At 44.4% G+C, this 27,065-nt stretch overlaps 1 protein-coding gene and 1 pseudogene across 3 annotated transcripts in view; one reads left to right on the forward strand and one right to left on the reverse strand.

Moving 5' to 3' along the window:
• The window catches only part of ANKRD29 (ankyrin repeat domain 29), a 63,306-nt gene that overhangs the window by 23,395 nt on the left and 12,846 nt on the right, over positions 1–27,065 (reverse strand). The window contains exons 2-7 of one of the 3 annotated variants that reach the window (XM_053571684.1): positions 23,786–26,907; positions 22,003–22,120; positions 21,674–21,772; positions 15,479–15,577; positions 12,043–12,141; positions 1,526–1,624 (exon numbers count right to left, since the gene is read on the reverse strand). In XM_053571684.1, the coding sequence (XP_053427659.1) occupies positions 1,526–1,624; positions 12,043–12,141; positions 15,479–15,577; positions 21,674–21,772; positions 22,003–22,023 (417 nt within the window). In that variant the 5' untranslated portion in view covers positions 22,024–22,120; positions 23,786–26,907. The remainder of the gene's footprint in view (positions 1–1,525; positions 1,625–12,042; positions 12,142–15,478; positions 15,578–21,673; positions 21,773–22,002; positions 22,121–23,785; positions 26,908–27,065) is intronic. The other 2 variants (XM_053571685.1, XM_053571683.1) reach the window with 2 other exon arrangements.
• On the forward strand, positions 6,105–7,611 carry LOC128571862 (forkhead box protein O4-like; annotated as a pseudogene).

The raw sequence follows: 27,065 nt of genomic DNA on the forward strand, positions 1-27,065 counted from the left end.
TAATTCCTTTCATTAATTTTGGTAAGACGACATCTCTGATTCAGAATCAACATCATCAAAATAAGAGAGACCAATAAGAAAATGTTAGACAGCAATCCTGGAATCAACTCTGGTAGGAATGATAGAGCAACTTTTTCTAAATTGCTTCCTTTCCCAGGAGTATTCCTTGGGTCATCTAAACCTAAAAGTATTTTTAAAATCCCCAAAATATAATCTTACATTGATAGCAATGTTTGGCACACAATAAGTGCTCAAAAAATACTGGTTGAAAGATGAATAAAATAACGATAAAAAATCGGGGAGCTTGAAGAGACGATCAGGCTCATCCTGCCCAGCCTCCTAATTTTCAGTGAGAAAAGAGAGGTCTATAGAGGGTGATTCACCTGTTCAAAACTACACAGCTCTAGTTATTAACAGAGGTGGATCTAGAACTCAGGATTCCTGACCTTTGGCCAAAGGTCTTTTCCCAGGTTCCTTATGTGCTTGGGTTTCTTTTTCTTTTTTGTAGAGACAGAGTCTACCGCCTTCAGTAGAGTGCCATGATGTCACAGGACTCACAGCAACCTCTAGCTCTTGGGCTTCAGCGATTCTCCTGCCTCAGCCTCCCGAGCAGCTGGGACTATAGGCGCCCGCCACAACGCCAGGCTATTTTTTGGTTGCAGTTCAGCCGGGGCTGGGTTTGAACCTGCCACCCTTGGTATATGGGGCCGGCGCCCTACTCACTGAGCCACAGGTGCCACCCTGTGCTTGGGTTTCTAAAGACTGAAGAAGTCTGTGGCCAAGAGCTTAGACCAGCCTTGAGGGTCCCATAGCTGTTCATTTTGTGAACACACAGGCATTCCTGTACGAGATCGTGTTACTGTGAGGACCTAACTGGGTGTCATTCACTGGTAAGAAATCAGCTTCACTTTTCCCTAGAAAACGACCTTTGTGGTAGTGTTCCTTAATCTGAAATGTTTGGTTAAAAATAAATTAAGGCAGAAATAGTACTTATACAAGAGATGCTGATTATAATGTCTTATATTTGGATGTTTCTCACTGTTTCTAAAATACTGCCTATATTATCTTGCATTTCTGTTTCTTTAAGTAACTGGGAAAGGGGTGGTTACTTCTGGATGGTGGGTGACAGGGCAGTGTACTGGCACAGGGCCTAGGCAGGGGCAAGGCCACTTGACCCGCCTCTGTTTACCTACGTCCCAGGCTAGCCTCGGCTCATTAGCTCACTGCAGCCATAATTTATTTGAACAGGAGGTGGAAGAGAGTGTGCTTAACCTCAGGTACCAAACACTCAAGTTTTAAAAGCAGTGCATTGTGACGTCAGCTTGAACTCACAGGCTCTCGGGTGAGTCCAGAACATAGAACAGGAGAAACCCTAATCAAAGATTAACTTTTCATCACAGAGGTAGAAGAGTTTAAAGAATGCCTCTAGCTGCCTGGTTATCTTAGGTATGTGGTGCTTTGGGAGACCCAGCCCTCCCTGCCTCAGGCTCCATGCACTTGGGTGGACACCAGCAGTGGACATTACCTGCCTTGGCTGGTTGACTTTTGCTCCTGAAGACAACAGTAATCGAATAACATCCAAGTAACCACCTTGGGCAGCCAAGAAGAGGGCAGTGGCTCCATCCTGAGAGAGAACAAATTAAGTGTTTAAAAAATAAATCATCTTTCACATTTATTTTAAAAGAAATTAGATTAAAATATATAAATTCAATACAATTTTTCATTTCCAGCTCCTTTTAGGTTTCCATCCTCTTGTCAATTAAGGGATAAATGTTAGATAACAGGGCTGGGCTCTGTGGCTCACGCCTGTAATCCTAGCACTATGGCAGGCCAAGGTGGGCAGATTGTCTTGAGCTCTTGGGTTCAAGACCAGCCTGAGCAAGAGTGAGACCACATCTCTAAAAATAGCCAGCATTGTGGTAGACGCCTGTCATCCCAGCTACTCAGGAGGCTGAGGCAAGAGAATCACTTGAGCCCAAGAGTTTGAGAGGTTGCTGTGAGCTATGACACCATAGCACTCTACTGAGGGCAACAAAGTGAGACTCTGTTTCAAAAAAAAAAAGAAGTGTTAGATAACAAATCCTTCAAGCCTAATTTTTATGCTTTTATGAATTGGGAGTAAAAGGTGTCTTTTTTATTTATTTTTTTGAGACAGAGTCTTCCCCTGGCACCTCGTGTAGACTGAAGTGGCATCATTGTAGCTCAATGTAACCTCAAACTTCTGGGCTTGAGCAATTCTCCTGACTAAGCCTCCCTAGTAGCTGGGACTACAGGTGTGTGTCCCTGGCTAATTTTCTATTTTTAGTAGAGAGAGGCCCTACCTGAGCTCTTGTGCAGGCTGATCTTGAACTCCTGAGCTTACATAGTCCTCCCACCTCAGTCTCCCAGAGTGCTGGGATTACGGGTGTGAGCCACCATACTTGGCCTTTATTTATTTATTTATTTATTTTATTGTTGGGGATTCATTGAGGGTACAATAAGCCAGGTTACACTGATTGCAATTGTTAGGTAAAGTCCCTCTTGCAATCATGTCTTGCCCCCATAAAGTATGACACACACCAAGGCCCCACCCACCTCCCTCCTTCCCTCTTTCTGCTTCCCCCCCCATAACCATAATTGTCATTAATTGTCCTCATATCAAAATTGAGTACATAGGATTCATGCTTCTCCATTCTTGTGATGCTTTACTAAGAATACTGTCTTCCACGTCCATCCAGGTTAATACGAAGGATGTAAAGTTTCCATTTTTTTTAATGGCTGAATAGTATTCCATGGTATACATATACCACAGCTTGTTAATCCATTCCTGGGTTGGTGGGCATTTAGGCTGTTTCCACATTTTGGCGATTGTAAATTGAGCTGCAATAAACAGTCTAGTACAAGTGTCCTTATGATAAAAGGATTTATTTCCTTCTGGGTAGATGCCCAGTAATGGGATTGCAGGATCAAATGGGAGGTCTAGCTTGAGTGCTTTGAGGTTTCTCCATACTTCCTTCCAGAAAGGTTGTACTAGTTTGCAGTCCCACCAGCAGTGTAAAAGTGTTCCCTTCTCTCCACATCCACGCCAGCATCTGCAGTTTTGAGATTTTGTGATGTGGGCCATTCTCACTGGGGTTAGATGATATCTCAGGGTTGTTTTGATTTGCATTTCTCTAATATATAGAGATGATGAACATTTTTTCATGTGTTTGTTAGCCATTCGTCTGTCATCTTTAGAGAAAGTTCTATTCATGTCTCTTGCCCATTGATATAAGGGATTGTTGGCTTTTTTCATGTGGATTAATTTGAGTTCTCTATAGATCCTAGTTATCAAGCTTTTGTCTGATTGAAAATATGCAAATATCCTTTCCCATTGTGTAGGTTGTCTCTTTGCTTTGGTTATTGTCTCCTTAGCTGTACAGAAGCTTTTCAGTTTCATGAAGTCCCATTTGTTTATTTTTGTTGTTGTTGCAATTGCCATGGCAGTCTTCTTCATGAAGTCTTTCCCCAGGCCAATATCTTCCAGTGTTTTTCCTATGCTTTCTTGGAGGATTTTTATTGTTTCATGCCTTAAATTTAAGTCCTTTATCCATCTTGAATCAATTTTTGTGAGTGGGGAAAGGTGTGGGTCCAGTTTCAGTCTTTTACATGTAGACATCCAGTTCTCCCAACACCATTTATTGAATAGGGAGTCTTTCCCCCAAGGTATGTTCTTGTTTGGTTTATCAAAGATTAGGTGGTTGTAAAATGTTAGTTTCATTTCTTGGTTTTCAATTCGATTCCAAGTGTCTATGTCTCTGTTTTTGTGCCAGTACCATGCTGTCTTGAGCACTATGGCTTTGTAGTACAGACTAAAATCTGGTATGCTGATGCCCCCAGCTTTATTTTTGTTACAGAGAACTGCCTTAGCTATACGGGGTTTTTTCCGGTTCCATACAAAACGCAGAATCATTTTTTCCAAATCTTGAAAGTACGATGTTGGTATTTTGATAGGAATGGCATTGAATAGGTTTGGCCTTTATTTTTATTTTTTATTTTTTTTTTTTGAGATAGGGTCTTACTCTGTTGCTTGGACTGGAGTGCAGTGGTGTCAAGACGGCTCTCTGTAATCTCAAACTCCTGAGCTCAAGTGATCCTCCTGTCTCAAGCCTTCTGAGTAGCTGGGACTACAGGTGCCCACCACATGCTCAGTTAATTTTTCTGCTTTTTGTAGAGATAGGAGTCTCACTATGTGCTCTGGCTGGAAAGGTGTCTTTTAAATTAAATCTTTCCGACCTTTCTCTCTTTCTTGTCCCCTATCCATGTTCTCCCAACCTGAGGTTTCTTAAGTATTAAAATGTTTTCAGAAAAACTCCCCTAAAAAGAATCTTCAAGAAGTCTCTCCCTGCCAGCCCAGCAGACAGCAACATTTATAAACACAAAAAGCAATCCTGCATAAAGCCCAAAGCAAGTGCTCCTTTCCCAATGTTCTTTAGTTTTTTGTTTTTTTTTTTTTAACTGTCTATGTTTTCTGGACATGTTGAAGACACGTCATTTGGTGGCCTTGGTTGGCAAATCCATCGGTCAGCTGCGGGCACGTTCTCTGTGAGTGCTCACTTCAGCCAGACAGCACTCACTGTACAGAGCGAGCGCCAGTGTTTCCAGACTGCAGTGGAAAACCTGAGCACACCCCCGTGGAAAACACCTATCAAACCCAGCTAATTACCACACCTCCCTTTGGGAACACTAACCACAAGGTAGGATACAGGGCCATTCTCTGCAAGTCCAGCCAGATGAGTTATGTGGAAGGTGCTAGATTACCAGTGGGTGTCAGCTGAGATGCCCTCAAGACAATTGTTAAAAAATTCTAGGACTCAACTTGGCACCTGTAGCTCAGCGACTAGGGTGCCAGCCACAACCGGAGCTGGCAGGTTGAACCCTGCCTGGGCCTGCCAAACAACAATGACAACTATAACCAAAAAATAGCCGGGTGTTATGGTGGGCGCCTGTAGTCCCAGCTATTTGGGAGGCTGAGGCAAGAGAATCGCTTAAGCCCAAGAGTTTGAGGTTGCTTAAGCTGTGATACCACAATACTCTACCAAGGGAGACATAGTGAGACTCTGTCTCAAAAATAGAAAAAAAAAAAGACAATTGTTGAAAAATTAATCAGCCTATATAGATTTTTAAATACATGTTTGATATAGGAATAAAATTTTTAGAAAGTCTACCATGCCTTTAGCTGCTGCTAACTCTCCGGAATTGTCTAAGATCGGCTATCCATGCAATGCATTTTTCACTGTGCATTACAAGTTTCAGTTCCAGCCCCATCCACCTATATTTCATCTGGGTTTTTCTTGAGACAGGGTTTCCCTCTGTTGCCTGGGCTAGAGCGCAGTGACATCATCATAGTGGGGCATGGGGGAGGGCAGCGATCCAGGTGGAGGAAATTTGGGAGGAGTGTGGGGGGCAGCAACTTAAAAGGGGAGAGAACTGCAGCTAAGCATAGAGGATTAAACATCATGCTTACTACAACAGTCACCAATCTCATAACTCATCTGAGGAATTACTGAGAACAAGACAGTCCCCTGGCAAGCCTGGAAATCTCTTGTGACTTGGAAGGCAGATCATTTCCTGAGCACGCAGCCCCTGCATGTCTTTGCTTAGTAATCTTTCTGCCTATTATGTATCTTCTCAATAAAAGGACTCCATGAGAAGTGCTCAGGGCTATCCTGCACCTCTTGCAGCGTGTGCTGTCAATCCATGTCTAGCATGATCATTTATGTGGTCTCAACAGCTAAGGAGACGTTCGGTGACGGGAGTGCAATGTACCAGGGGATAGGGCGCCTCAGGTTTAGAAGAGCAGGAAGCTGAGTGACAAGTTGGGGAAAAGTGTCGTGGCTCAGCCTAGGTTACAGGTGGCGTCTCAGAAACAGCTCTGAGGCTGCAGGCTGTAGTGGGGAAGAAGACTGGAGAACTGTGTGGAAGGGACAGTTTGGGGGCTCCTGGGGCGAGGGGAAGTTCATGACTTTCTGAGGACTGGCAGGAATGTGCCTCCCGGCCCTTGGTGCTTCCCCCTGGGGGGACGCCTCGTGAGGGATGGTGTCAGGCTTCACTGAATGCTGAACTGCAGGGGTCCAGCTCCACGTATGGATCTGGGGAATGAGAATTCTGTCGCAGAGGCTGCCATGATCATAGACCTCGATCTCGACTTGGAACCCCAGAGCTGTCCTGGCTCCTGCGCCTGGCCCCTGCCTGGACCAGAGCTCGCTATGGAGCCATAGAGTGGCCTGAGGTGGAGCCCGGTCTGGGAGAGAAGGTACAAGAGGAGGGGCATTCAGAGCCTGCCCTGTTGCTCTCTAGGCTCCCAGTGCTGGCAGGGGGTCCCCAATCTGGGATGCTTGTAACAGGTCCTCGGAAGGGAGGCTCCCACCAGAATGCCTGGGGAAATCAGTCATATGCAGAACTCATTAGCCAGGCCATTGAAAGAGCCCCAGACAAGCGACTGACACTGGCCCAGATCTATGAGTGGATGGTCCGTACTCTGCCCTACTTCAAGGACAAGAGTGACAGCAACAGCTCCTCAGGATGGAAGAACTCAATTCGCCACAACCTGTTCCTGCACAGCAAGTTCATCAATGAGGTTCACAATGAGGCCACTGGCAAGTGTTCTTGGTGGATACTGAACTCAGAGGGAGGCAAGCATGGCAAAGCCCCCCACCGCCGGCTGCCTCCGTGGATAGCAGCAACAAGCTGCTCCAGCCGCAGCAAGGCCCCCGGGAAGAAACCACCTGTGTGGCCAGCTCCATCTGAAAGTGCCACTTCAACAAGCCCTGTTGGCCACTTGTTCTCAAAACCGTGAAGAAGCCAGTGTGTGGACCGTCTTCTGTCCATGAATCAGTTCAAATGCTAGCAGTGTCAGCACTCGACTGTCCCCCGTAAGGCCAGAATCGGAGGTGCTAGCAGAGGAGGAAATATCAGCCTCAGTCAGCAGCTATGCAGGAGATGTTCCTCACACCCTAAATTAAGATCTAGAGCTGTTAGATGGGCTCAATCTCATGTCTTCCCATTCCCTGCTATCTCGGAGTAGTCTCTCTGGCTTCTCTTTGCACCATCCTGGGGTCACCGGCCCCTTACACATCTACAGCACCTCCCTCTTCAGCCCAGCAGAGGGGCCCCTGTCAGCAGGAGAAGGGTGAGGCCCTGCTCGCCTCTGATACGCCACCACGCCCTGCTGATGTCCTCATGACTCAGGTAGATCCCGTTCTGTCCCAGGCTCCAACACTTCTGTTGCTGGGAGGGAGATCTTCCCCCAGTTAGCTGGCCACAGGAGTCAGCCTATGTCCTAAGCCCTTAGAGGCTCTAGCCCCCAGCAGTCTGGTCCCCACCCTTTCTATGATAGCACCACCTTCGGTCATGGCAGGTGCTCCCATCCTCAAGACCCCGGGGACTCCAGGGCTCACACTCCCTACTGAAGGTGCAAGCCAAGACAGAAAGCCTCAGGATCTCGATCTTGATATGTATATGGAGCACCTGGAATGTGACATGGATAACATCATCAGTGACCTCATGGATGGGGGCGAGGGACTGGACTTCAACTTTGAGCCAGATCCCTGAGTCACGGCTAGAAGCTTTGTCTCCTGCTTCAGAGGTGGACCCAAGCATGTCCAGTGTCCATATCCACTCTTTACCCTTGAGCACTCTGCAGGAAATTGGCATCCTGCTTTAGAGCTAGGGTGGGGTCTAATCACGCAAGCAAGCAAACACACAGGCACATGGGTGTTGAGGAAATTATAAAGATAAAGCTGCCCTAGTAGTAGTCCCATAGTAGGGACTATGGGGGAGGAAAGTGGGAGGGGGAAAGGGAGAGGGTTTATTTTCACTGTGCCAATTTAGGGGGTAAGGTCCCCTCTCAGGAGCCATCCTTGGCTTCCCCGATTCCCACTCCCTAGGCTTTGTAGCATGGGTGGGCAATGCTGTTGGAAATGTGAAGTCACCAGTGGCCTTACCCCTGCCTTTGGGAGCAGGATTTTTTTGTAGAGAGTCTTATCTGAGCTGGACCAGGTGAGATCAGCCTGGAGTTTTTATGCAGTGGCCCCCTTAGGCCAGTGGTGTGGGTGGGGTGGGGGGTAGAAGGAATCTGAAATGGCCAAGATCTGAGCACAGAGCTGCAGATAACAGAAAGGCTTTTTATGAACTTTTAAAGAAATATAAACACAAATATAGAGATTTTTAACCGTGCTTTTTTTCTTTCTGAAAGCTTTGTCATAGTGACATGATACAAACACTACAGACAATATACAATATACTAGCTGAGACACAGGGCAATGGGGGAGGAGGGGGGAGTAACAGTGAACAAGGAAGGGGAAGACCTCTTATTTGGATCAGGTCTAGAAAAAGGTCTATGCATAATGCTATAGAGTTTCCCTAAGGAAAAGCTAAGCCAGATCCCCTCATTCTGTCAACCTGTGCTTGGGAGTGTGTGGTGTTGGGGTGCAGCCACACTCTTTTATGACCCAGTATGAGTTAGTGCTACAGTGGGAGAGTGCACTGAAAGCCTGGAATTAGCTTGGGGCCTGGGAAGGGGGTGGGTGGGAGGAGAGAGAATAGAATGAGGGAAGGATATAGGGTGGTAAAGTTAGGTATGGAGACCTCCCTGCTCCAGGTCCCTGCCCCTGTCCCTTCCCTTCTTCCCCTTCCCTGACTACAGGGGTTATGTGGAAGTGTGTGCTGGCAGGCAGGGGAGGGGGAGCTGAGAAGCCTGGCTGAGGGTCTGGGAAATAAGTGCAGATGGGGGAATGTGGATCAGGTTTACTAGCACCTGCCAGGAAAGCCATCTGGGGCTCCTTCTCTCCCCCAGCCTCCAAGCAGCCCCTCCCCCAGTGTCCTTGCTTTGTCCTCTGCCCCTGCTGTGGGTTCCCATCATTTCCTGTGTCAGTGCCTGGCCTACCCGATTGTATCATGTGCTAGATTGGAGTGGGGGAGTGTGTCAAATCAATAAATGAATAAATGCAATAAAAAATGTAATAGATTTAAAGGGTATAAGTTGAATTCCACTATAAGTATATATTGTGCAGTGTTGGAGTCTGGGCTTTTAGGTAATTTTTCACCACCTACTCCCACCCCACCTCCCGTGTCTGTCTCCAATGTCCGTTATACCATTCTGTGTCCTTACGTGGCTATAGTTTAGCTCCCACGTGGAGAACACGTGGCATTTATTTTTCTCTTCTTGAGTTACTTCACTTAGGATAATGGTCTCCACTTCCATCCAAGTTGCTGCAAAATACATTATTTCATTCTTTCTTATTGCTGAGTAGTGCTCCATGGTATCTCTCTCTATCTATACCACGTTTTCTTTTTTTTTTTTTTTTGTAGAGACAGAGTTTCACTTTATTGCCCTCGGTAGAGTGCCGTGGCGTCACACAGCTCACAGCAACCTCCAACTCCTGGGCTTAGGCAATTCTCCTGCCTCAGCCTCCCAAGTAGCTGGGATATACCACGTTTTCTTTATTCACTCATCAGTTGATGGGCACTTAGGTGGACTCCTTATATTTGCAATTGTGAATTATGCTGTGATTAACAAGTGCAGGTGTCTTTATGATATAATGATTTCTTTTCCTTTGGGTAGATACCAGTAGTGGGATTGCAGATTTAATGGCAGGTCAATTTTTAGCTTTTTGAGACATCTCCGTAGTGATCTTCCTTTTTTTTGAGACTATTCTAATTTATAGTCCCATCAATAGTGTATAAAGTTTTTTTTTTTTTTTTTTTTGTAGAGATAGCGTTTCACTTTATCACCCTCAGTAGAGTGCTTTGGTGTCACACTGCTCACAGCAACCTCCAACTCCTGGGCCTAGGCGATTCTCCTGCCTCAGCCTCCCAAGCAGCTGGGACTACAGGTGTCCGCCACAATGCCCAGCTATTTTTTTGTTTCAGTTTGGCCAGGGCCGGGTTTGAACCCATCACCCTCGGTATATGGGGCCAGCTCCCCACACACGGAGCCACAGGCGCCGCCCAATAGTGTAGAAAGTTTACCTTTTCACTGCATCCACACCAACTTCTATTGTTTTTTGATTTTTTAATTATGTCCATTCTAATTGGAATAAGATGGCATTTCATTATGGTTCTGATTTGCATTTTTCTGATTATTAGTGATGTTGAGCATTTTTTTTTAAATGTTGTTGGCCTTACATAAAAGAATTTATTATGAAAAGGGGCTCTCCATGAATTCTGATTTTGTAAGATTATGTGCTGCCCCAGTGAACCTATGCAGAATATTATTTAATAAGCACACCCACAGTCAATTTGGATTGCTATTAATGGTAATGCAATGAAAATCACAATTCACTTTCTTTTTCCAAAGTCTTTGGTTTTTCCTATTCATCCTACACATCCATATACTCATACACACTCTTAGAGATACTTTATCTATAGTAGCCAAAGAAATAGCCAAAGCTTTAGTTTCTTAGACTTGGCCGCAAGTCAGAACCACCTTTTGCTCAAGTTGCATCCTCAGAGACTTCAGTTTTGTTGGTCTGGGGTGGGCCTGGGACCTGGTAATTTTTTAAAGCTCCCCAAGTGATTCTAATGGGCAGCTGGAGTTGAGAATTCCTTCTTGAGATCATTATCGCATAACCTGATTATTCTACTGGTAATGCTGCAGGCTCCAAGAATGTAGAAAGAGCCCTGTTGCTATGAACTTCAAAGAGGCCCATGATTTGTCAGAGTTAACCATGAAAACTCTAGAAAGGGAGTTCAAATGGAAAAGTTCACACCTACACAGCTCATTACTCGGCTATGAAAGTTAGTATCAGAGGCACAAAGCTAGGTGTCTAGTTGGTTAGGACAGCCTAAAATAAGGTTCCTAGATAATTGGAAATAGCAATTCTTTCACTTCTCACTATGAAACTCAGTTAAGTAAGTTCATTTCCCCATATTTTTTTCCTATAAAACTTGAATAACATTTGCCATAAATCTTTTTCTTTCTTTTTTTTTTATTGTTAATTCCTTTCACAGTAGTGCCAAAGAAGATTAAATATTTGAGAGTATACCTAACAAAGGACGTGAAATATCTCTACAAAGAGAACTATGAAACTTTAAGAAAAGAAATAGCTGAAGATGTTAACAAATGGAAAAACATACCATGCTCATGCCTGGGAAGAATCAACATTGTTAAAATGTCTATACTACCGAAAGCAATATATAATTTTAATGCAATTCCTATTAAAGCTCCATTGTCATATTTTAAAGATCTTAAAAAAATAATACTTCGTTTTATATGGAATCAGAAAAAAACCTCGAATAGCCAAAACATTATTCAGCAATAAAAACACAGCAGGAGGAATCACGCTACCAGACCTGAGACTGTACTATAAATCGATAGTGATCAAAACAGCATGGTACTGACACAAAAACAGAGAAGTAGATGTCTGGAACAGAATAGAGAACCAAGAGATGAACCCAGCTACTTACCGTTATTTGATCTTTGACAAGCCAATTAAAAACATTTGCCATAAATCTTACTGCATTAAGTAAGTAAATCATACTGGTAGACAATTAAAAGAGACCCTGGGTCATGTGCTAATTGCCAGTTAGCTGCAAACAGCCCAACGGTAGCAGGGGATGCCTTTGAAAGGTCAATGGTGTACATGTATTTCACAGGTTTTCATCCACCCAACCTCATTTCTCTTCCAAATACCTTAATGATTTCTCCTCGTGCCCTTCCTCACAGATAACAACAGCAGAATATGTTTTGGCAAATCCACACGCTGAGCTGTTTGTCATGATGTAAATAAATATGTATCACGTGATTTTTGACAGTCTTAACACATAGGTAAATGAAACGTCTGGTATGTACGATGGATTTAAAAGGAAGAATAAAGATGGGTAAACAAGATACCTGGTTTCTATTTGGAGGAAACTCCTCTGCTTACTCTATCTTTCCCCTTGATGTCTCAGTTTTAAGTCCTACTGTCTATTAAAATACTTGTGAACTTGGCATTTCCGGCATCCGAATTTAGATGGTGATGTTATGTGTAACGAGGAATGAACGAGTGTCCACCTAAGGTCTCCTTGAAAGGCACTCACGTAAAGTTGGTCATGGATGTTGGCTCCGTGCTTCAGCAGGGTGTCCACCACCTGCATGTGCCCGTACTGGCTGGCGGCCAACAGGGCGGTGCCTCCATCCTGTGGACATGCAAAGTGTGAACACATCAGAGACCGGGCAGGCACACGCTCTACCAAGAAGACACACCTCACAACAGGTGGGACTTTGGGAGGGACTCTTCCCATCCATAACAACAAACTCAGTTTCCCTCTTTCATTCCTTTTGCTTTTTCTTTATAATCATGGCAAAGTTCATCTTAAGGACATGTAGTTACACTGCATTCATAAATTTGGACGACTTGCTAGAGATATAGTTATTTGACCAAGTTATGATTAATTTAGAAAATTCCCATGCCAATAACCCAATGAACTATTTGCCTTTCAAAATGAGAAACGCAACATAAAGTCTGTACTAAGTCTTGCCAGTTCCATCTTCAAATTGTGAGAAAAGCCTACCATGGTGTCTGGGACAAACACTGGCATCTCCCTGTGGGATGACCCAGTTACAGGCCGCTAACATTAAGGTTCTTTTATGGGGTAACCCTCTGGGGCCAATGTCATCACCGGACAAGATCTGCATTCACTAACAAGGTGCACCAGTATGGCATATCCTATGTGTCTCTCACCGTCTTCTTTCTTTTCCTTTGAACATGTGTCAATTTGTCCAGGTCTCTCTTAAAATGTGGGCCCTAAAACTAAGCAGAGCCCTGTAAGGAAGATGGTTCTGATGCAAACTGGGACCCGTCTTTGTTCCATCTACTTTCATCTCTTCCTTCTAAATGAGAATTAGCTTTCATACCAACCACATCACACTTTTGACTCCTTTGAGTCTGTGGTCAACTAAAAACCCTACTGGTTTCTCTCAGGTGCTGCAGCCAGGGGATTATCTTCTTCCATCCAGGACACACTCTTAGAGATATTTTACCGATAGTAGCCGAAGAAATAGCCAAAGCTTTAGACCTCTGTTTCTTAGACTTGGCTGCAAGTCAGAACCACCTTTTGCTCAAGTTGCAGCCTCAGAGACTTCAGTTTTGTTGGTCTGGGGTGGGCCTGGAAGCCCAACCACATCACATTGTCTGTTTGTGGAATGTGCACATCCGCACGAGCACATTCTGATTATAAATAATTCAAGAACATGTAATCTGGTTCTAAAATACAAATCATAAATATTAATACAAGAGAGTGTGGCGACGCCTGTGGCTCAGTGAGTAGGGCGCCGGCCCCATATGCCGAGGGTGGCAGGTTCAAACCCAGCCCCGGCCAAACTGCAACAAAAAAATAGCCAGGCGTTGTGGGGGGCGCCTGTAGTCCCAGCTGCTCCGGAGGCTGAGGCAAGAGAATCGCGTAAGCCCAGGAGTTAGAGGTTGCTGTGAGTCGTGTGACGCCACGGCACTCTACCTGAGGGCCGTACAGTGAGACTCTGTCTCTACAAAAAAAAAAAAAAAAGAGAGTGTGATTTCTAAATGCGTATACAGGGCATTTGTTCAAAATGCCTACCCTGGGAGCCCTGATTCAGTGGGTCTGGGGTGAGGCCTGCACTGGTCAGGTGGGGTGACTGTGGGACGCAGGTGTCAGGTGAGCCTGGCTTGGAGAAACACTCAGGGATGCACGTGGCTGGGAAAGACTTCCCCAAGGGACAGGCCATGTGGTTGGTAGGGGAGGGCGCTCGAGCTGGGCTTTGGTAGGTGGAGAAAGAATGACAGCTGGGCCTACTGGTGGGGGTGGGGCCTCAGCAAATTGCTTAATGGAAGCAGTGAGCACCACTGTTTGTAAGCTTTGTCTTATCAGTTTCCCCAGCTCTTTGCCTAATGAAGTAACGGAACAGATTTGCAATGATTATCATAGAAGAAGGGGTATCTTTTATTTTTAAAAACACGTTTGGGGGCATTTAGATTTATTGACGATGAGAACTGTTGAAACGAAGTTTTGATGACAAGATCGTATTAAAACACAAAGCCTCGCAACACGCTCTGCTTCCTATCGAAAGCTCTTAGACTGCTGCAGGGGACCTGATGGAAACCTGTGAAATTGCTCTTCCCGGGACCCATGTTCCCTGGATTTCTGGGATAGCTCTAACTGGCACATGTACAAAGGTTTTTACTCAGTATTCACTTGTCAACCTAGAGGACTGAAGTGGCCCTATGGTCACAGGTGATCAGAGTTAGGATGGAGGTTTGTAGAACTTTACTTTCTATTTTTCGTTATATCACTTTTATAATGAAAAATAAAATAATAATGTGAAATATAGATACATATTTTGTTATTACTGTGTATTACACTCAGAATGCTTGGAGCCATGAAATAGCAGGTTTCAGAAAAGACAGAAATGTTATAAAAAATTGAGATCTACTTAAGATTATTTTAAGAGGAAATCCCCCCCCCCAAAAAAAAACTCCCTTGATATCTAAATATCACATACAATGGATTAAGAAAACTAAAAAGTTTCCAATTTGGGCAAATTTTCAGGGATTTTAAATTTTAATCAGGCTTGAAATGAGCTGACAATTACAAAAATCTTTTGTCTATTCAAATTCTACTTCAAAACATTATCAAGTAAAATCACATACATATTATGAACACAAAATTGATCTTTCTGCATTCTCAGTTTTCCTATCAGTATGTCAAAAATGAAAATCAATAACTTCTCTCTTTTTTTTTTTTTTGTAGAGACAGAGTTTCACTTTATAGCCCTTGGTAGAGTGCCATGGCATCACACAGCTCACAGCAACCTCCAAATCCTGGGCGTAAGCGATTCTCTTGCCTCAGCCTCCTGAGTAGCTGGGACTATAGGCGCCCGCCACAACACCCGGCTATTTTTTGTTGTTGACGTTGCAGTTTGGCCGGGGCCGGGTTTGAACCCGCCACCCTTGGTATATGGGGCTGGTGCCTTACCGACTGAGTCACAGGCGCCGCCCGAAAATCAATAACTTCTTTAAAGGAAGAACCACAAGTCCTTACCCAACTATATAAACTGTAATTTTGTATTATATATATTTTTCATGAGGATCTATCATGAAAGTAAGTTGCCCACCAAACTGCCCCCTTTAGGAATCTCTCAGATTCACTAGTATCAGATTAAAACTTTCAACAATTCTTAACATAGTATTGAGATTAGTCTTGAAGTGAACAAAAAGCACATAGAAGGAGGGAAAGTTAAAAAGCCACCTGCTATTGCACCCTTCCAGGTTACAAAATTTAGCATCCCAGGGTAGAAAACGACCCGGGCAGGAAAGAAATCTCCATAATTCCACGTAACATTTACCTCTTGTGAGCCCAGAGTAAAAAATGTTATGTTTTAAATCAAATCACCACTTGTAAAAGGGGAAACACAAATCCATACTATGGATGATTAAAAAGCTGATACCCACAACTACTGAGATTCTTCAACAAGGTACGAAATCAAAAAGGTTTTTCTTACTTTGGTCCTAAATTCAGTAGATGCTCCAAATCTAAAGAGGAATCTTACAACATCATTATGGCCTTGCTGGGCAGCAAAGAACAGGGCAGTTGTACCTGACTGGGAGAAAGAGAAAGTCTGATTTAAAAAGATACTTGGTTATATTACATTTGATTTGTACATTTTCAAAGAAAACAAGTCAACGTCTTTGCACAAAACCCTCTAGCCTAGAAAGGGGCCACATTTGAATCGATTCTATTCTTGGGTCAGACAAGTGACAAAAGAAAAACTTTATTCTTGGTAGAGTGGGATGAACGGTGGCTCCTCAAAAGACACGTGCCATCCTAATTCCCAGAACTTGTGAATATGGCAAAAGCTGTGATTAAGTTAAGGATTTTGAGAGAAGGAGTTTAACCTGCGTTATCTGGGTGGGTGGCAAATCCAATGGCAAGTGTCTTTCTAACAGTAAGGCAGAAGCAACTTCACAAGAGCTAAATTGCGGAAGCAACTGAAATGTCCATCTAGAGACAAATGGATAAGAAAAATGTGGTATAGCCAAACAATGGAATATTATTTAACTTAACAAGGAAGGGCATTCTGACATATGCTACAGCATGGCTGAACCTTGAAGACATTACCCTAAGTGAAATGAGCCAGTCACACAAGGACAAAACTGTATGAGTCTGACCAAGTATCTAAAGGAATCAGTTTTTGGCCGGGGCTGGGTTTGAACCCACCACCTCTGGCATATGGGGCCAGTGCCCTACCCCTTTGAGCCACAGGCACCGCCCTCTAAAGGAATCAAATTCAAAGAACCAGGAGATAGAACCACAGTTGCCAAGAGCTGGTTCGGAGAGGAAATGGGGATTTTGTATTATTTAATGAGTATAGAGTTTCAGTTTTTTTTTTTTTTGTTTTAGAGACAGAGTCTCACTTTGTCTCCCTTGGTAGAGTGCCGTGACATCACAGTTCACAGCAACCTCCAGCTCTTGGGCTTAGGTGATTCTCTTGCCTCAGCCTCCCAAGTAGCTGGGACTACAGGCACCCTCCACAACGCCCAGCTAAGAATTTCAGTTTTACAAGATGAAAAGAGTTATAGAGGTGGACGGTGGTGATGACTGCACTCCAAACAGTATGAATACATGTAATACCACTGAACTCTACACCTGAAAATGGTTAAGATGATAACGTTTATATTACATGCATTCTACCACAGTAAAAAATAATACATTTTGGGCAGCGCCTGTGGCTCAAAGGAGTAGGGTGCCGGCCCCATATGCCAGAGGTGGTGGGTTCAAACCCAGCCCCGGCCAGAAACTGCAAAAAACAAACACACACAACAGCAAAAATGCCCCTCCCTCCCCCCCCCAAAAAAACCCCAACATTTTACAAAAAGAGTGAGGGAGAGGAGTATCTGAAACAAAGAATGGGCAATGTGACCACTGAGTCAGAGACTAGAGAGCTGTGGCCACAAGGAAAGCTGACAGTCACCAGGAGCTAAAAGAAGAAAGAAAGGGAATGTCCTCGGGAGCCTCCAGAGGGAGCGTGGCCCTGCCTGCATCTTGGACTTCTGGCCTCCAGATCTATGAATGAATAAATTCCTGTTGCTTGAAGCCATCTAGTTCATGGAACTTTATTATAGCAGCCATAGGAAACTAAATATATTTGGTATAATGTTTGGGAAACAGTAGCATTCATCAACACAGGGAAGAATTCTTGTACAAAATTTAGTGCCCAAGAGCAGAAAGGTACCAGTGCAAGGAAGAATCTAAGTAGTTTACCCACATATTCCTCCCATGGTGAGCCCAGAGAAAAATCAGCTCAAAATATTTCTCAAAATTAGACATATTTGACATATTAAACAAGCAGCAGCCTGATTCTGAATTTTGTACTGATAATGGTATTCCAAGACACAATTTTTAGCATCCTTTCTAAGCCTACGAAAGATTGGTACCCAAATCATTGCATAATATGAGCAAAATCGTACTTCTGCTCTTCTGGGCAATACTGGGTACATACGTTTCCTACAAAGATACTCTTCACTTTCATGCTTTGGGTTGGGATGAAGTTAATTCCACTTTCCCAGGCATAATGAAAAGAAATCCCTCTTCCCACAGCTTCTTTGGAACTGTTCAGGTGGTTGGTCTCGCTCAGCTGTTAGAAGCCAAAGACAGCATGTCCTATGGACTACTGATCACTCGAAAACCTGTTCTTAAGGGCGTGTGGGTGTGGGTGTTGGGAACACTGAGGTCCACCACCACAGTAGATCCTCCAACACCTGCCCAGATGTGACCTCTATCTCAGACTTTGCCGTGGGAAGGCACCAGTATCATGCCCATTCACAGGACACTTCCACCTGCATTGCAGGGGTGATTTTCTCCTTTGTTCCCACAGAAATAAGTGGGAAGCATCTCTCCATTTCTTTCTTACAGTGGAGGAAACTGGACTCCAAAAATCGTTTTTTTTTTTTTTTTTTTTTTTTTTTTTACTGCCGTTGTTGTGTTAGCAGGCCCAGGCTGGGTTCAAACCTGCCAGCCTCGATGTATGTGGCTGGTGCCTTACCCACTGAGCTATGGGTGCCGACAGAAATCTTAAGTTATAAACAAGTCTGGATGAAGAAACTTGGCTGGAATAAGAAAACCCTCCCCTTCTTCTTCTTTTTTTTTTCTTCAGGGTCTCACTCTTGCTCAGGATGGTCTCGAACTCCTTAGCTCAAGCAATCCACCACCTCCGCCTCCCAGAATGCTAGGATTATAGGCGTGAGCCACCACGCCTGGCCCTCATCTTCTGAATAGATGGCAAATTTTAGAGACTACCAAGGGTCTTTCCTTGGAATTGTTTCCTTATCAAGAGAAAGAACTGGGAGGTGTCTATAGCACAGTGGTTATGGTGCCGGCCACATGCACCGAGGCTGACAGGTTCGAACTCAGCCCGGGCCAGCTAAACAGCAATGACAACTGCAACAACAACAACAAAATAGCCAGGCGTTGTGGCAGGTGCCTGTAGTCCCAGCTACTCAGGAGGCTGAGGCATGAGGATTCTTAAAGCCCAAGAATTTGAGGTTGCTGTAAGCTGTGATGCCTCAGCAGTCTACCGAGGGCAACATAGTGAGACTGTCTAAAAAGCGAAGACAGAGAAAGGACTGGTTCAATATGCTTTCTTTTGTTTTCATTTTTGGGAGACAGAGTTTCACTTCGTTGCCTTGGAAAAGTATCCTGGTGTCATAGCTCACAGCAACCTCTAACTCTTGGGCTCGAGTGATTCTCTTGCCTCAACCTCCCAAGTAACTGGGACTACAGGCACCCGCCACAATGCCTAGCTATTTTTAGAGACGAAGTAGGTCTTGCTCTGGCTCAGGCTGGTGTCGAACCTGTGAGCTAAGGCAATCCACCTGCCTTGGCCTCCCAGAGTGCTAGGATTACAGGCATGAGCCAATGAGCCTGGCCCATCAATATGCCTTCTAGATACATTAATTACAAAAACAATAATTAAAGCAGTTTCAGCCAGCTTTGGATCATACATACTATCAATATTAATTCAGCAATCCTCAGACAACAGGAGCCAGACTACAGTCTGGAATGTGAAAGTGCTTTACTTCCCAGACCCAGGGCTTCACGCCAACTGCATGTGCAGCCCCCATGCCTGAGTAGGTATAGCCAGCTAATAGTGCTGGCTCTCTAACCCCATGGTCTTTCAGGATGGTTAGCTTCCAACTGTTTTTCTAGCAAGCTCTAAGAAAAGCATAGCAAGTAGTTTTTCAGGAAACAAATATTCTGATATTGCAAAATAGGTTAAATGATGGACCAGGTAGAAGTCTGCTATGAGAGAAAGTTCCAAAGCACTGCGAGGCACTCTCTTTCAGCTTTCAGAACAGCTGAAGAAGGTGAGGCTGGGGTCTCCCTGTGCCTGAGCAGCCCTATGTCCCAGATTGGCACAGTCTTAGGAAATCTGGGGGACTGCCAGGAAGTTACATAGCAGCACCACTTGAACCACACAGGTTACCTCTAAACTTAGTGCCTTAAGCCTTAGCTTAAGTCTTCAACAGCCACTGTTTGAGTGCACAAGAGCTTTCATCTCCAAGATGAGTTGAGCAATTGGAACCAAACAAATATAAAATCATAAAAACCACACATTGACTAGGAATCAAACACTTTTCTCTTCTCCCTCCTTTTCTCAGTTGCTCTTAGGAGATTTTGTGTGTGTGTGTGCGCGCGCGTTGAACCTGCCCTTCAGGATTAAGTTTTTTGGGTAAGCAGATTTGGACCATATTGTTTTTATTAGAGAAATCTGTCTTTTTTGTAAAGTTACAATAAACAAAGACTGTAAAGCAGAGAGGAAAAATAAAAAAGGCCAGGGTTATTTTAAAGTATAATTCTAAGTGGATCTAAACATTTTCATTCCAGAGGGAAAGTAAGTGCCGAAGTGAAAATGCCCTCAGGGCGGCGCCTGTGGCTCAGTCAGTAAGGCACCGGCCCCATATACCGAGGGTGGTGGGTTCAAACCCCGCCTGCAAACTGCAACCAAAAAATAGCCGGGTGTTGGGGCGGGCGCCTGTAGTCCCAGCTACTCGGGAGGCTGAGGCAAGAGAATTGCCTTAAGCCCAGGAGTTGGAGGTTGCTGTGAGCTGTGTGAGGCCACGGCACTCTACCCGAGGGCCATAAAGTGAGACTCTGTCTCTACAAAAAAAAAAAAAGAAAAAAAAAAAAAGAAAATGCCCTCAAACAATAATCCAGTGTTACTGAAATTGCTCCAAAGGGTCTGTGTGACAGAGGGTTCCATTTGCTGTAGTCTCTGCCCTGCTATTCTTCTCAATAGACCAAGCTCACTCAACCAAGGCTACAGGGAACCAAACCCTGGATTCCATCAGCCACATCACCCTTTCAGGGTCCACAGCCAAGGCCTCCCACACCCAGAGGGGTGATGGCAGGGGTGTGCGAATGTGCCTTGGAACTCTTGTCATGACTCTTTTGCCTGATGTGTCTTAATCTACTCCACTAAGGGGTGACAGTCCAGACTGGAAGAAGAGGGTATGTTGGCTTGATGAAAGCTTGGTTGGTGAATCATCTTTCTGAAACAACTGCAAGGCAGGCCCTGAGATAAAATGAGGCCAGAGCAAGGAAAACCAAGTGCTCCAGTCTGATTTGGAGCTTGCCCATTCTGAGTCGGCATGAAGGGAGGAGAGGTCAGAGGCACTTTGGGAAAACCTAAGTCTTGTGTCTCCACGAAGGTTAGTTTACCACGTCCTAAGATGACTTGGAAATGAGTCAAGCCTTCTCAGATCTGGACCCCAAAATAAACATATTAAAATGCCCCAACCTCCCGACTGCTTCTGTAGATTGAACTAAGAATAGATCCTCTGGTGAGATCAAACTACCAAAATTGACCTTGAAAAAGTGTGGAAATAGGTTTGTATTTTAGTTCAATGCTTACTCATGTGGGGGAGAGCCTATTTTAATACATGGGCAATCAGAGAACCCCTTTGAAAACAGTTTGGCAAAGATGATTCAGATTCCTCTCAAGTGAGTTTAATTACAAATAAGGTTGGTGACTCAACCCTTCTAAAAATACAATGATCTCTCTACAAATCCCATGAATTCTATAGCACCTCATTCCAAGGGAAGACGGAAGAACTGATTTAGGCTCAAGACAAATATATGAATGTTTAAGGAATGCAGTAAGAGGTTTGGTTATCTCAGAAGCGCCCCAAAAGATACGCTCAACTGTAATACAGTCAACGGTGCTTTCCTGGACCTTATTTTTGGCCCAGTAAACTCTGTAATGGGCTGTAGGAGAAAAGCAGTGAAGACTCCAGTCCTCTCTAGCAGTTCACTATTATGGAAACTTCAGATTTCTGAGCCTGTTACTTTTTTAAAAATGTTGCTGTTGTTGTTTTTTAGGTTTTTTTGAGACAGAGTCTCATTCTGTTGTCCTGAGTAGAGTTCTGTGGTGTCATAGGTCACAGCAACCTCAAATTCTTAGGCTCAAGTGATCCTCTTGCCTCAGCCTCCCAAGTACCTGGGACTACAGGTGCCCACCCCAATGCCCAGCTAGTTTTTTTTTTGGAGATGTGGTTTTGTTCTTTCTTAGGCTGGTCTTGAAATGATGAGCTCAGGCAATCCACCCACCTTGGCCTCCCAGAGTACTAGGATTACAGGTGTGAGCCATCATGCCTAGCCTGGACCTGTCATTCTTATTCAAGTGCAAAGCCTGACCTACCTCCCTTTGGAGGTTGATGTCTGCGCCCTGCAGAACCAGCTCCCTCACACAGTCTATGTGACCAGCATAGGCGGCAACCATCAGGAGCGTGGTACCATACTGGATGGAGGAGAGACAGAGGAACAGTTAGTTAGGCCATCACTGAGTCAGACAGAGGGGTCCTAGGAAGACGCTGAAGAGGGGTCGCTCCACTCAGAACGCGTTCAAGGACAAAAATTTCCTGCAGTGATAAAAGTGCCTCACGAATAAGCTTGTAATGCATACCAGAAGGGAGAAAGCAAAGTGACAAACTGGTGAGGCTGAAATTTTCAATTTAAAAATTCACTTACTTCCACTTCCTTTAGAAACATAGTCCAGATGAACCATAGTTATTGCATTTCAAGTCAGCAGTGACATAATAGTCTTATTTTATGATTCATATTAAATGATTTCTGAGCCAAAATCCTGCTAGTAAGACACAAAGAAATGGGTTAAATGGTACCATTTGTTTTTCTGTATTTAAAACAAACGAAAAAATTATTATTATTTTTTGAGACACAGTCTCACTATGTCATCCTTGGTAGAGTGCCATCGTGTCACAGCTCACAGCAAACTCCAACTCTTGGGCTTAAGTAATTCTCTTTGCCTCAGCCTCCCAAGTAGCTGGACTACCGGCACCTGCCACAACGCCTGGCTAAAAAAAATTTTCTTTGAGACAGAATGTTACCTGTCACCCAGGCTAGAGTGCAGTGGTGTCATCACAGCTCACTGCAACCTCAAACTCCTGGGCTCAAGTGGTCCTCCTGCCTCAGCCTCCTGAGTAGCTGGGACTACAGGCATGAGCTACCACACCTAATTTTCCTATTCTTTGGTAGAGATGGGGTCTCTCTCTTTCTGGTCTTGCACCTCTGGCCTTAAGTAATCCTCCCACCCACCCTCTCAAAGCACTTAGGATTAAGGCATGAGCCCAGCCTAAAAGTCTTTATCTTCAAAAATATTCAAAGACAAATGTCACTAGGATGAAATGAGAGATTGCACAACTAGAGGCAGGAACTGTGGGGTCGAAGTCCACCTCTGTCATTAACCAACAGTGGAACCTGGGCAAGGTCATTACAATGACTGAGACTCATTCACGTCAGCTTTAAAATGAGGGGGATTTTGTGGGACGGCAGTGTGGCTAAGTGGTCCCTGACTGTAGGATCTTGGACGTGTTATGTAACTTTACGAGTATAATTCTATTTATCTATAAAATGGGAGAAGAAAAGTGTCTGCCTGGTTAAATTACATCAGTACATTAGACAAATGGGGCAATGTGTTCAGCATGGTAATAATGTTAGAGATCAGTTCAGGGTTAGACTCAAATAATATTATGATAGTTTAGTAAATGTGAGGTTATCATTTGACTGTTGTTGACGTCTTTGAATGGCCATGCTATTTCGGGAAATTCTTATTTGCTCTACATAAAATGTACAAGTAGAATAAAGAAAGCTTCACAGTCGTGTTTTATGTTTCTTTTACCCCATGCGCCCATATTCACCATTTGGGAATCTTGCATGATACCACTACACCAGCGGTGCTGATCGTATTCACCATTTGGATACAAGACTCTTACATAGGCTCTACCATCCATTATTCAGTTGAATGCCTTTCTTAGTATTATGCAGGGTTGGAGTGGCAAGCTTGGTATTATTAACTTCCTCTCTAATGTAAGGAATTTTTATTTAGATAGCAGATAGGAAAATACTCGGTGCTATTGTCTGAATAAGTCCCTCTAAAATTCCTGTTGCAACCTAATCCCCATTTTGGAGGTATTAAGAGGTAGGGCCTTGGGTAGTTGTGGTGGCTCACACCTGTAATCCCAGCGCCAAGGCAGGTGGATTGTTTGAGCTCAGGAGTTCCAGCCCAGCCTGAGCAAGAGCCAGACTCCATCTCCACAAAGAATATAAATACTAGCCAGGCAGAGTGGCACACACCAGTAGTCCCAGCTACTTCTGCAGAGGCAGAAGGCTGGCTGGAGCCCAGGAATTTGAGGTTCTAGTGAACTGTGATGGTACCACTGCACTCCAGCCTGGGCAACAACTACAAAAAAGAGGTGGGGTCTTTTGGGAAGTGGTTAAGTCATGAGTTCTTTACCTTTATGAATAGGATTAGTGCCTTCATAGAAGAGGCTGAAGAGGGCAGCTCCATGCTCTCTTCCACCATTGAGGACACAGCAAAAAGTCACCATCTGTGAAGCAGAAGCCCTCACTAGAAAGAAACCAAATCTGCTGCAGCCATGATCTTGGATTTCCTGGCTAGATTTCTGTTATTTATAAATTACCCGGTCTAAGATGTTTTGTTATACAGCAACCCAGATGAACTACCACACTTGGTCAAAAGCCAGACTGACTAGATATGCTATGAATATAGGCTTTTACACGAGAGTGGAGAAAATCTGTTATCATGGGTCACACTGATCTCACAATAAGAGTCAGAGAAGGTACGAATCACTTAATTTCAATATTTAAAAAGGAAAATAAAAACTGTTAGGCTCATCTGTTTCAAAGGAAAGTTGAACCAAACAAACAACAAAAATACTTCACAGATTGTATTTCAGTTCAATTGACATCATGGTTAATTGAGACAAAGTCATGTTGGAACAAAGAAGAATAAGGCAGTATTTACTAAACTGCACAAAATCCTTCCTTTATACTTAAAAACCTATTAGCCTGACTGATTTTCATTCTCTAAATATTAAGATTACTTCATTTCAGTGGCTGATGGTAAACTATATCTTTAAAAAACAAACTGGTTTTTGGGCCGTGCTTATGGCTCAAGCATTAGGGCGCCGGTCCCATATACTGGAGGTGGTGGGTTCAAACCCGGCCCCGGCCAAAAACTGCAAAACAAACAAACAAAACAAAAAAATACTGCTTTTGAACAGAGCATATATAAATGTACATAAATGTAGTCAAGTCTAAAACAAAAAAGGCTAAAAAACACATCCATTAATACACCTAAAAAAGCTAAAAGAATCTTGCCATTCGCATCGTGGTGGCACATGGATGTCAGGGAGGAGGCAAAGCAAAAAATAAAAACATCACGGAAAGACAGCATTGATCTAGGAATCAAAGGTGAATGGGTGTTAGCACATCAAAGCTTTGGTGTATAGCGGGTAGCCTAGAGATTAAATATTTGTTCTTTACAATGTTGGAAAAGTCATACTCGAGGTTAGGAACAATTCCCAACAGGGCCCCAGGGGCTCCTCCTTGCATTCCCATGGCCCTCCTGGGGCTGGCCCCAATAGCAGGGCTGTACTAGTGTAGACATCAATGAGCATTGTAAGAAACTGTTCTGGAACCTGGACTCCACATTCAGGTGGCACACAGAAGAAGCAAAAACTTAGCTAGTGACATTCCACAGGGAAGAAAGGCCTGCACTGTTTTCAAACATGTCCCTGTTTCAGTCACCACCAGCCTTACAGGTCTTTTCAAAATGAAGGAGATGTCTGAAATTACCATCACTTAGACTTACTCCACGGGGTTAATCAATCATCTCTCCAGAAAGCTCCTGATAAGATGACTTCTTGTTTTAAATAAATATATTAATGTCTATTCATAAAAGCAAAATTTTTGGTCACAATAGCTACTGTTCTCCCAGCAGATAGCAGAGTGTGTGAGCTCTGAGGGAAAGAAGGTGGTGGGACAGGCCTCCTGATGTGGAAAGGGAGCTGAGCAGGACGAGGGCAGCACTGCGGGGCACCCCTGGGAAGCTGGAAGCTGGGAGGAAGTCGTAGGTGAGTCTGAAAGGGGTGGCTTCAAGCCCACGGAGAAAAGTGGTCATCAGACTGGTCAGTGGGTGAAGCCACAATGAAAACTGGTGATTTTACCCCACAGTTTTGCCCAGCATGAGGTAGGAACTGGCCCAGTGGGGCCTGATTAAGACTGGGATGGCCAGTTCCCAGACGCCCAAGGCTCCCTATCAGCCTGAGTTCTGACAAGGAACAGATGGCATATTCAAATTGGGATGATTGGAAGAAAGTTTAATAAAGAGACTATTTACAAAGCTGTGGCCTGGGAAACTACAAAGAACAGTGTAATACTGGCAGCTAGGAAAAGTGGGCCTCTGGGACCAAAGCCTGAAGGCAGTGAGGGGAAGGTACTGGTCTCCAGGTGGCAGAGGGCAGGGGCACTGGTGCCAGACAGACAGGGAGGGCACTGGGCACAGATGTCCCTCTCCTCCCACCCTTTGACTCCTGCCAACGTGCCACAGGACAAACCCAACTGGGGACAGTCCATGTGATTCTGTCTTCAGGACATGGAACAAGAAGGGTGTGGGGTGGAGCTGGAGTTGCCAACCAAAACTATCCTGCCCCAGTTCCCCAGTGGGCAAGTTGGAACAATCTTTGCTATTTTGCTCTTGGGCTGGTGGCAGATTTCATTTACCAAATCAGTGCAACAAAAGCTGGAAATGAAACATCCTGTTTTCAGGAAAACATTAAGGCTCCTTTGAAAACATTTTAATTCAAATCCTACGATCAAAATATCTCTGCTCACTCTCTCATGGGAGGAACCCCTTGTCCCCAGAGATGGGGAAAAGTCCTGCTGAGCACAGAGAAGTTACTGCCTCCAGCTGGGGAGGGAAAGGGCTCTCTCATGCCTGCTAGTGGGCAGTAGTATCTATTTTTATTACCCCTTCTCAATTGCCAATTACTGTATTTATGTTTGCAAAAGGTAATGGAAGGAAGAGTAAGAGGCTGGGTGGAGGCTGTCACTTCTCAGATTTCTCATCCTCATAGGAAAACCTAACTCCCACGTCCATGGCAACCCACTTGCGCGCTAAACGATCTCCGTCTTTTCATAAAACAGTGGTTTCCTTCCCTCAACTTTTTTCTCCTTGTAATTTGCTGATTCTGATTCCTAGGGAAGTGCCTCTTTCTCTGCTGTGGCTGCCTTCCCTTCTGTTTTGTGCAAGTAGTGTAACTGTTTCCTTTCCTTTCTGACTTCCCCCAGTTAGGTTTTTAAGTTCACACCACCACTTTGGACGTTTTGCAAAGGATATAGCAAGCAAATGCAGGAACAAGCAAGCAAGCCCTGCAAAGGGAAATGTGTCCAAATGTGCGCGCTCTGGGCATGCGCACATGAAACACCGTGATGGGCCCGTACACTGTCTCTGCAGTCCACGTCCACCCGGCCGCTGTTCAGCAACAGCTTCAGCAGGGCCAGGTTTCCTCTCTTGGCTGCCCAGAATGCGGCGTTGGCAAGTGGAGTTTCCTTCTGCAAGAACAAAGTGAAACAGGATCTTAAAGTCGACTTAGTCGATGTGATCACTTCTGTGCAAAATAGATTCAGGGGGGAGACTTTCCAGAAGTGCCGTATCATTTGAAAGCTTATTCCCCCAGCAAAAAACGGTCATCACATACTTGGTTACACAA

The sequence above is a fragment of the Nycticebus coucang genome, chromosome 19, assembly GCF_027406575.1.
Source record: "Nycticebus coucang isolate mNycCou1 chromosome 19, mNycCou1.pri, whole genome shotgun sequence".
Classification (NCBI taxonomy): Eukaryota; Metazoa; Chordata; class Mammalia; order Primates; family Lorisidae; genus Nycticebus; species Nycticebus coucang.